The 11,121-nt window shown below is 28.2% G+C and overlaps 1 protein-coding gene across 1 annotated transcript; it reads right to left on the reverse strand.

Annotated features, from left to right (window-relative positions):
- Nucleotides 1-5,688: 5,688 nt before the first annotated feature.
- On the reverse strand, nucleotides 5,689-10,578 carry LOC145831834 (elongation factor 1-alpha-like). The gene is made up of 8 exons (XM_082939176.1): nucleotides 10,527-10,578; nucleotides 8,909-9,062; nucleotides 8,304-8,472; nucleotides 7,359-7,542; nucleotides 6,993-7,267; nucleotides 6,567-6,823; nucleotides 6,157-6,391; nucleotides 5,689-6,026 (listed from the first exon to the last, which is right to left on the reverse strand). The coding sequence occupies exons 2-8, from the start codon at nucleotides 9,050-9,052 to the stop codon at nucleotides 5,905-5,907; spliced, it is 1,386 nt and encodes a 461-aa protein (XP_082795302.1). The 5' UTR covers nucleotides 9,053-9,062; nucleotides 10,527-10,578; the 3' UTR covers nucleotides 5,689-5,904.
- Nucleotides 10,579-11,121: the final 543 nt, after the last annotated feature.

The following is an 11,121-nucleotide window of genomic DNA, read 5'->3' on the forward strand; positions in this document are numbered from 1 at the left end:
TAACCTCGTGCAATTTCGTCTTTGTGCAATTTTGACCCGTTCCCGTTTTTCATATGTATACAGAAGTTTTGAAAATCATTATTAATTTAAATGGAAGTTTTTTACATCACAAAATAGTTTTTAAAATACCTAAATGTGCTCAAGCTGATACTTTGAGAAAAATAGTTGTGTATCTTTTTAGTTTTCTTTTGTTATTTAGAACTGCTCGAATTTTAAAGTTATATTTACAATGATGTTTATCAGTTTTCAATAGTAAAAGTTATTGTAAAAAGTTTCGAATTTAGATTTGAATTTTGAATACTAATTACAGCTTAAATTTCATCACAATTTTTTTTAGGTTAATTCGGCAAACTAAGTTTCTAAAGAGGTCGTCAGTATTAAAATTAAATTAAAAACTCTGAAAAATATATCCGAAAGTCATAGGAATTGAACTGTTAATAAGCAATTATTAAAAATATTGAGCAAAAACAAAAGTAGACAAAGCAAATCAAAATAAATTGTTATCAAAAACTTAAACTATACTAAACTATAAAATAAAAGCATTATAGATTTAATCAAATACCAACCACGCAACACATACTATTTTGTCATGAAGTTATACTTAGTTTTTTAAAAGTTTTTTCGGCATAATTGACGGAACATTTCAACTAAATACTCTGAAGACTTGAAATTGAAACCTACACTAGATACTTTTAGGTGTGTAACGAACAGCAAAAAAAATAATCACGTTGTAACAACAACAAGTGTGGAGATTTGTAATTCCAAATTTAGCAGCTATTGCCAACTATCTGCAAGGACTATAACAAACAAAAAACCATAGTCTAAGATTTAATAATACTAATATAAAGGTTTAAAATTACTAGATCTGGATTTGAAAATTACGTCAGGAACCAGTCGAGCCCTTGGACAAAATATAAATTGATAAGTAAAAATTTCTGGCCTGCGACATGCTTCAAAGCTAAAAACAACTAATGTAGAAGAAGAAAACTTAAGTTTTACTATGATAAAGTTTTTTTTTAAATACGTTTTGTTTTTGCATTTCTGTAAACTGTGCTTTATATTATATGTAAATATGTTCCATTACATACTTTCTTTCATATGAAGATCTTATAAACTTAGTTTTTATAAATGAAAAATTTTCAAGTACAATGAACTGCAAAGCAATTATTCATTTTATTGTTGCCCGCAAAAAAATATTTCAAATTAAATTAGTCTCTTCTTCATAATAAGCAACTGGACATGAGATTGAACTGTATCCTGGTGTATAACTCGATAACAGAAAGGTTTTTTCGTACACCAGGTCGTTGGACCAAATTTTTGAGCGCTTTTTTCATTCAATAAACAATACTGACCCCGATCTACGTATTGGTTCTTTAGTAAACCAGTTTGTTCTATAACTTAGAAACTAATAAATGTATTTCTTAATTACCATAGCTCAATTTTTTTAAATTACTTCAAGTTAGAGAACATATACTTTAAGATTTTTTAACTTGCCTACCTGGTTCTTGTAGCTTACACTAATTGTGACACTTTTTTTTGCTTTTTAAAGCATAAGATTGCGACCATACAGACTGGTCTGCAGCTTAAAGTAAAAAAAATTGTGAACTAATCAGTTAAATTTATCATTACTAACCAAAGTTCTTAATATTTACCACTTTAGGAAACCCTATATAAGCGATTTAAACTGCTTCGCTTTATGTGTTTCTTTGCTATCGAGAGATTTTTTGACACATACTTTTTATATTTGGAATGGGACAAAAAGAATTCACAAAGGTAAAAACTATACTTTTTTCGATTATCTCTGCAGACTTTGAGCTGATACAATTCATTTTGTTTACAGTAATTTTTACATAATGATAAACCATTAACCCAGGGACGTAGCTAGCTCAAAAAAGTTACGAATCTGCAAAAACTAAAACATCTGAAATAACACGTCCTAGCGGGAACACAGCAATTTAAACTAATATTATTGAATTTAATCTGAAAATATGCAGTTATGTTAATACATCAAAAATTAAATATTGAAGTACGAGTGATAACTGTATACAAGGCAATTTATTTTTCTCCACACCCCCTATGACTATTTATGTCATGCCACTTGTGTAAACCCAGAAAACATTCATTAAAAAAAATCACAATTTAACTCAAAAACACTAATATTGTTTTCATTTAAACAATTAAACGTATAAAATCAAACATTTAACGTAGTCAATAGTAACAACAAATTATGCAAACTTTTGTAACATAAAATTGTATGATTTTGATTTTTGAAGCTACAGCTTCCAATAGTTTAATTTTGCATTGTAGCTTTTTGACAAAACGAAGCTTTAACGCGCTAAATGTTACAATTTGGATGTATTTAATTCGTTCAATTTTTTTACGACACTAAAAATGCTAAAGAGTACATATATGTCAAAATTATCTCTCAGGACTAATAAAATAATTTTATTACTAAGCATAAATGAATACTAAAAGCTAAGAAAGCAGAGTCTTTTCAAGCTGAAAAAAAAGCAAGCTGCTTTTTCGCACATAAGTATACGTTTCTGTAGATTTGCAGAAACGTACCAAGCCACGTCCCTGCATTAACCTATTTGTATAACTTATTTTTTATGTGAAAGAACTCATAACACTAATACTAAACCTTTAAAATCTATTAGTTTTAAAGTGTGAGTAAGCAGATTAAGTTTAAAATCTAATCAGTTTTTATTTCTTAATAGACATATGAAATACAAAAGAAAATAAAACTTTAAGCTCTTATTATTTTTTTAAAAGCTATTTTGTTTATTTTTATTAAAAATAATAATATCAAGCAACGTTAACATAAGCCTAATAAGGTCACATAAATTTAATTATGTTGACATACTCATTTTCATAAACGTTGCTTTAGCAAAATCGAAGAGTAATCGCCCCGTTTAATAGATATTACTAGTAAATTACTCTTTTTTTATTTTATTTTACTAATTAACACCCCCTGATAGCAAAACTTGATATTACGCTCTTTAAGAAGTTCTGCTATATCTATATATATATATATATTGAAGTCAGATGTTATCTGTCAAACAAACATAAAAAAATAATTTCGAATAATGTAATTAAAAAAGACTGAAATCAAAAGCATATTCAGTACTTGTTAGAGTAAAAAATGTTGAACAGGCAATACAGGGTTACCACTGGTTTTCAACAAATTTTCTTTAGGTTTTCAAAGTATCCTCTAGGTTTTAACTGTGCACATTGTTTGGTATTAATTAGTTTCAAGTTTAAGATATGAAATTGTGTTAAATGGGTAGCTGTCTAAATTGCACGAGGGGACAAAATTGCACGAAGATACTTTTGCACGAGTGGATAAAATTGAACAAATGGTCAATTTTTTGCGAAGATACTTTTGCACGAGCAGACGATTTTGCGTTTTTTTATTAGAGTTTTTATTAGTTATTTTTTGTTGCTATCACTGTTACCCCTAACTCTCGGTTAGTAACTTTTTTTTTGATAATTTTTCAGTTTTTTTTTCTTTATTACTTTACTCACGTGCAAAATTGACCCTTGGTGCAAAATCATCTTCGTGCAATTTGGTTCTGATGCAATTAAGTTCCATCGTGCATTTTTGTCTTCGTGCAATTTAGACCCGTTCCCGTGTTAAATAGTATAGAAACATTGAAAAGATAATGTTAAGCTACTTAATACGTTTTTTATTAAAAAAATTGATAATGACAAAAAAAAATATCTATATGGTAGATTTTTGTGTCAAATCGAAATTTCACCACTTAACATGTTGAAGTTATTAAAAATTACAGGTTTTTAGCCTAAATTGTCAAATTCCACGTTTTTTAGCAACCCTGAACTGAAACGTTGGCAGTTATTACTTACAGCTTTTAAACAGCTTAGGATCATTTACTAGTAAAAAAACGTGTTTTTTTCAAACTGTAGTTGTATGTTTTAAGATATTCATTCTGATGGTAATATTAAAAATTAAACGCAACCAGTATAAATCGGTTCTTGATTCTCATAACTTGTTTGTACTTAAACATTTAAAAAAATTTACTTATCTAGTACGAATTATTATATATTAGGGTCTTATGTAAAGTCTGTGACTACGCATCTCACTGGTGAACTTACACAATTGCATGAACCCGTGCAATCTTGAAGTATTATTAGTAACTGAAGTCATACATATCATTTGTTTAATGGCATAATTGCCTTAAATTGAAATAATAAATTAAGGGCGTAATAACTCATTACTGGCTAACCTGAAAACATTAACATCATCTATTGTTAAGACATTTAGGAGGCTCATAATAAATTAAGGGCATAGGAGAATCCACCCTGATTTTTACAATTTGATCTTATTTTATAGTTTTATCTGAAGTATCATACACTTTTAACCGCTTAATAAAATTCAAAGTATTTTTTGAAATATGAGCGCTCAAGTCGGTAACCTCAATAGGTTTCTAAAGGAAGACGCAAAACGTCAATTCACTTTAAATATATCTCTTCCTTCATATTTTAAGCAATCTTCTTCAAATTTTCACAAAAAGCGTATTACTAAATTTAAAAAATTTGAATTCAGGAATTTTTTTTTAGGTTTTTTAATCTTAAGTTTTTAATACTTTTAAAATTCCAACATTCAAAGTCTTTTAACTTGTAAGAAGAACATTTCTTGAAATCTTGAAAGTTCTTTACAGGGTTGCCACTCGTTTAAAAAAAATTCCAGGTTTTTAAAAGTTAACATTTTTTGGTCTGTTTTTAATTTAAAATTATTTTCTATAAAAGAAACTGTGATAAATAGTACAAAACATTTAAAAGATGCTGTAAAGTTACTTTAAATGTGTATTTTAACAAAAAAATTTGACAACGACAAAAAAATCTAGTTTATATGATAGATTTTTTGTGTCAAGTTGAAATTTTAGAACTGAAAATGTTTAAATTATTAAAAATTCCACGTTATTTTTGCCTAAATTGTCGAATTCCGGGCTTTTCAAGGTGGTAAAGCGGCAACCCTGTCTTTAACTCAAAAAATAAAGGAGAATATAGATTTTTAGCGATTTATTTAATTTCCAAGAAAATTGACCCCAGAAAAATTTGTATCGGAAATCATTAAAATTTGTCCATGTTTGTATCGGAAACTTTTTATAAAAATTACATATCTCAAGTTAAATTATATTTTTTAATTCTATATAAACTGGCTTGTGGTTTGTACTTCAAGCTTTCATATATGATCCAATGTTTTTTTTAGTAAAAAAATTTCGGATTCTCCCACCCCCTATGCTCTTAATTAGCTTGTATTTAAAATAATAATTTTTTCCGGGTTATTAAAATATAACAATCTTCATATTGTAACGGCAGCTTCAAGATGTGCACACTTATGACAACTAATTTTAAGGCGATTTGTCAAAAACTAAATTGTAAGTTTGTCAATAAGTAATTTGAAGCATTGTTTATAAAACTTTTATCCCGTTTGTTTATTTGATGTTTGTTTGAATTACATTGAAAATGTTTCTTAATTTAGTCTTTAAACAAGTCTGCGTTTAGATTAACTATTCACAGTTCAAGTACAGATTTTTGAGCAGATATCTATGTTATGAGATCATCGATCATATATTACAGTATACAAAATATCTCTTAAACTGTTATGTTAATAACCAATTATCTATAACACTGAAAGCACTATTATTTCAAGTAAAAATTACAACCTTTTTAATTATCTATTTTATTACAGCAAAAGTTGATACGGCAAATAAAATGCACAGGTAATAATTTGGATACAAAAACCACGCAAAATGTCTGATAGAAAAGTTCAGAACATATGTGGAAAGTGTAAAGGGAAATTAAAAATACATCTTCGGGTAACAACTGATGCTGCCGGTCCACTGCAGACGAGTGAAAAGTCGTGGCTGGGCAGTAGTCAAGTCACTTCTTTCCGCCTGCTTTCTTGGCTGATTTGGTTTCCTTTCCGGTGCCGTCCTTTTTGACGACGGACTTGATAACACCGACGGCGACGGTCTGTCTCATGTCACGGACAGCGAAACGTCCTAAAATTATTTTACTTTTGAGTTATTAATTTCAACGTTTTATATAAATTGTCTTGATAAAAATATTTTTACTTAAAATTACTTTTCGTTTTAAATTACATTTAGTATAATCAACAATAGGATATCTTACCAAGAGGTGGGTATTGAGAGAAAGCCTCGACACACATGGGCTTGCTTGGAGTGAGGACAGCGATTGCAGCATCTCCAGACTTGACAAACTTAGGGTTTTCTTCCATCTTCTTGCCTGAACGACGGTCAATCTTTTCCTTAAGTTCAGAGAATTTGCAAGCAATGTGAGCAGTGTGGCAATCCAAAACTGGAGAGTATCCAGCGCAGATCTGTCCAGGGTGGTTTAGGACAATAACCTGTAAAGAAATTAATATTTGAGATTTTTTGGTTTAATCATAACTATAAGAAAATTTCTGTTATAAATAGTCAGATAAAAATTTTCTACATATGCGTTTTCAGTCGAAAGATGGTATAAAAAATCATCATACTTATAAAAAAATTTTGCGATTAAGCTTGAGTTAAGTTTCTTACCTGAGCAGTGAAGTTTTCGCTGCCCTTTGGTGGATCGTTCTTACTGTCTCCAGCAACCATACCACGACGGATTTCCTTGACGGAAACGTTCTTGACGTTGAAACCAACGTTGTCACCGGGCACAGCTTCAGGCATAGATTCGTGATGCATCTCAACCGACTTGACTTCAGTGGTGATCATGGCTGGTGCAAAGGTGACAACCATGGCTGGCTTAATGATACCAGTTTCAACACGTCCTACTGGGACTGTTCCAATACCTTGAAAAAAATTATTCTACTTAATTTTGTTAATGTGCTTTTTTGAGCTTTCTCAAGTTAATTTAAGTTCAGATCTAGTCAGTCATCTGGTTTTATTCAGACTGGGGCGACATTGAAGTCATCATTGACAAAATATTTCTTTAATTGCAACTATCATTTTAAAACTAACCTCCAATTTTGTAGACATCTTGAAGGGGGAGACGAAGAGGTTTGTCAGTGGGACGTTTTGGTGGGAGAATAGCATCAAGGGCGTTGAGGAGGGTCTTTCCAGAAGCGTTACCTTCCTTACGTTCTTGGGACCATCCCTTGTACCATTTCATGTTGGTGGATTCTTCCAACATGTTGTCACCATGCCAACCAGAGATTGGGACGAATGCAACAGCTTTGGGGTTGTAACCGACCTTCTTCAAATAGGTGGAAACTTCCTTTTTGATTTCGTTGAAACTGGAAATTAGATAGGTTAGCATATAATACATTAAAATACTTATTTGGATTTTACTTATTATATATAATTCAAAATTATTAACAAACATACCGGTCACCAGAGTATTTAGGCTCAGTGGAGTCCATCTTGTTGACACCGACAATAAGTTGCTTGACTCCCAAGGTGTAGGCAAGGAGAGCGTGCTCACGAGTTTGTCCGTTCTTTGAAATACCAGCTTCAAATTCACCAACACCAGCAGCGACAATCAAGACACCACAATCGGCCTGGGAGGTACCTAAAAGATAATGACACATATAAATTGTTGGGGTATTAAACTTTTAAATAATGAAAAAAATACATTTCATTTTTCTTAGATTTATTTCAGTACTTTTTTAGTAAGGCTCATCAGAAATTGTATCTTGCTAAATTAAACTGAAAAGTAATATTTAATTACTATTCAGTTCTTTACTATTATTACTATTCAGTTATTAAACTTAATAGTAATAACTAAATAGTAGTAGGATACAATTTCTGATGAGTACTCAATCAAATTTAAGAAAAATGAAATGTTTTTCTTATATTATTTAAATAAGTTATGCACTGGAAAAAAGCTGTTCAAATAGTTTTTTAAAACAAAAACTAATATTGGAAAATTTATAACTGTCTTGCTAACACTTAATTAACTTAATGTTAAATTTGTTCAGAATATGTAAAAAATTAAAATTCATTTTTATAGGCTCTGAAAAACTACAAAAATATTTCTGACAGAAACATCAAACAATATATTTCGAGTTCTACATGGTAGGTGATTAAAATTTGTAACTAGGACAGTATAAAAAAGTATGTTTCTGAAATTTTACCACTACGTTACTAAGATTATGTTAGATTTAAATAAGAGAAATGTTTGTTATACTTATGGATGTTGTTTGAATCCTATCAATAATAATAGTACAGCAATTAATTAAATACACTAACAGGGTTATTTATATTACACAATTAATATCAAATCAGTCAAGCTTTTCTTAATACATATTAGTCAACAGCAATCAAATTTACCAGTAATCATGTTCTTGATGAAATCTCTGTGTCCTGGGGCATCAATGATGGTGACATTGTATTTTGAGGTTTCAAATTTCCAGAGAGCAATATCAATGGTGATACCACGTTCACGCTCAGCTTTCAATTTGTCCATAACCCAAGCATACTTGAAGGATCCCTTACCTTTCTGTTAAACAAAAGAAATTTAAATATATTTGAAACATAAAATATTTTAAGGTATTTGCTGCTGTATATTAAAAATTATGTTATTTGAATGGCTAACTAACAGAAAAATCTTAGTATTAAATACTAGGATATCTGAACTTTTAAATTATTTAGGCATAGATTTTAACTACTTATCTTTATCCAAAATTACTATGTCTATTTACTGGGAAAAAAAATAAATATTTTTCTCAAAAGATGATATTAAACATATTAAAACATATACATTCTCAAATTACATTAAATAGACTAGTTATTAATTTTCATTACATTTCACATTATCATTAAATTTATTCAATTCAACTTAACATATAATTAATTTCAAAATGTAAAACTATTTCTACTTTAATAATCATTATTTTTGGAAACAAAATATATTTTGCAAGTAAAACTTAAAGCACCTCAGCTGCTTCTTTCTCGAATTTTTCAATGGTACGCTTGTCAATTCCTCCACATTTGTAGATAAGATGTCCAGTGGTTGTAGACTTACCAGAATCTACATGACCAATGACAACAATGTTGATATGAGTCTTTTCAGCAGGCATGTTGCTATGTCTGTAATAAAATTAAAATCATTATGCTTCTATTTATTTTTATTTTAATATATTAAAATATTTCTGCATACTTCGTTTATAAAAATAAGATTAAATTAATATCTTCAGTTGATTTCTTAGGCTTTTATTAAAACTCAAAAGATATAAATCATTAATGTGAATAATATGTTACTTAAAAATAGAAGTCAACATACATTTAGGGTTTAAACTTGAAAATTTATTTTAATAAGGAAACTATATCTATACCAAATTAAGTATTTTAATATGAAACTATATGATCATTGCAAAAATTAAATAAATTAACCAATTATTTAAAATAATTTCTAATACTTATATATGGTATCATTTGTACTTAGACAGTAGACGCACTTATGACTTAGCCTATCTGATTGTTAAAATTTATATAATTGCAATTATTTGACTATGATATTGAATTATTTAATTGATTTTGTGGCAGGTTAACATCTAATGTTAATCTCACTTGAACTATAATTTTAGAAGTTAAATTTGTCAGTTTTGAAGGTAAATCAAGTCAATACATTATGTATAATTCTGCATACCTCAATAAAAATATATATTCTAATTCTTTAAATAAATTTAAAATCAATATCAATCTATTTTAACTGAAAAGATACCTAGTTACCCTTCTGTCATATACTCATTAGGTTTAAAGCTTTAAAGGTGAACATTTATTATATGAAAAAATTATGAAGCACAAATCCTCGAGAAAACATTAACATAGATATAAAATTAAAATATTATCTAGGAAGTATATTTTGTAGGTAATATTTATATTTAATACACTTAGTAATTGTTGCTTTGTTTAAGGCTTGAATGGGATATAAAAAGCTATCTGAAACTATCTAGGCAGTTGAAGCTCATTTAATTGTTATACTTTTCTGTCTAAAATTAATGAAATATTTAAATCTACATTTTTGTGCTCTAAATAATTATCACTTTTAACAAGTGGTGCAATTTCGTATTAAAGATTTGCAAAAAAAAATAATTGAAGAACTATGACTTAATTTCAAAGCAGTATAACAAAGTGGGCTATCTTTCTTATTAACATTATCAATAAGTATAGGTAATTTCAGCAAATTATTTACTTATATCTTCTTGAATGCTAAATACAATACATCCATAAAGTTAAATCATAATACTAAATTAAAGTTAATTCATATGAATATTAGATTAATAAACATTGTGACTTTAAGATTAATAAACATTTTAATAACAAAATTAAAGTATTTCATAGAATAAGTCTAAAAAAGAGATTCATAGAATAAGTCTTAAAAGGAGTTCGAAAACTTTAATTCTAATTCAACTTTACATATTATCAGCTTGGGGGACTTATGAATTGCTGATAAATTTTAGTATTAAAAAAATTTCATGGATCCTTAATGATATAACACTAGTTTAGCCATTAGTTAAATAATCTTGTGGTAAACTTAAAACTGTATCTAACCTAGATGTTTACTCAACGAAGCTCACAGGTAGAAGGATTGGTCAGTGAAAAATATCTATATGTGTACTTAGATTCAACGTTCACATACTTAAAAAGCCAAAATAGTCAAAACCTAAAAGAGGGCATATTAAAACAATTCATACTTAAACTGATCAAAATTTATTAAACTGCTATGGAAAATAACAATAAAAAAATTTCAAAAAATCAATATTTTTTATATTTTCTTTAGTTTTATCTAAAATATAATTTAATTACACCAATTATTTGGTTAAAGTTAATAATACATATCGTATGTACTACACTTGATAATGTAGTAAAAACTTTAAAACTACTTTTGTTCGATAAATTTCGTGTTAAACTTTTTTTTTTCCTTTGAAACTTATAAATAATTTAAAAACAGTTTTATTTCTTTAATCTATACCCATACTAGATTATTATTAAAGTTTAGAAGAAGATTAAGTAATATTAAATTTATTAGTTTCAACATACAAGTATTATTTATAAAACATCAAGTTTTTCATCATGTTTTTTTTAAGTACAAATTAACCATTATTTTGTTTTAGTATGACATGAAAAACTTTTATATATCATAATC

This window comes from Thalia democratica, chromosome 3 (genome assembly GCF_965202585.1).
Source record: "Thalia democratica chromosome 3, ktThaDemo2.hap1.1, whole genome shotgun sequence".
NCBI lineage: Eukaryota > Metazoa > Chordata > Thaliacea > Salpida > Salpidae > Thalia > Thalia democratica.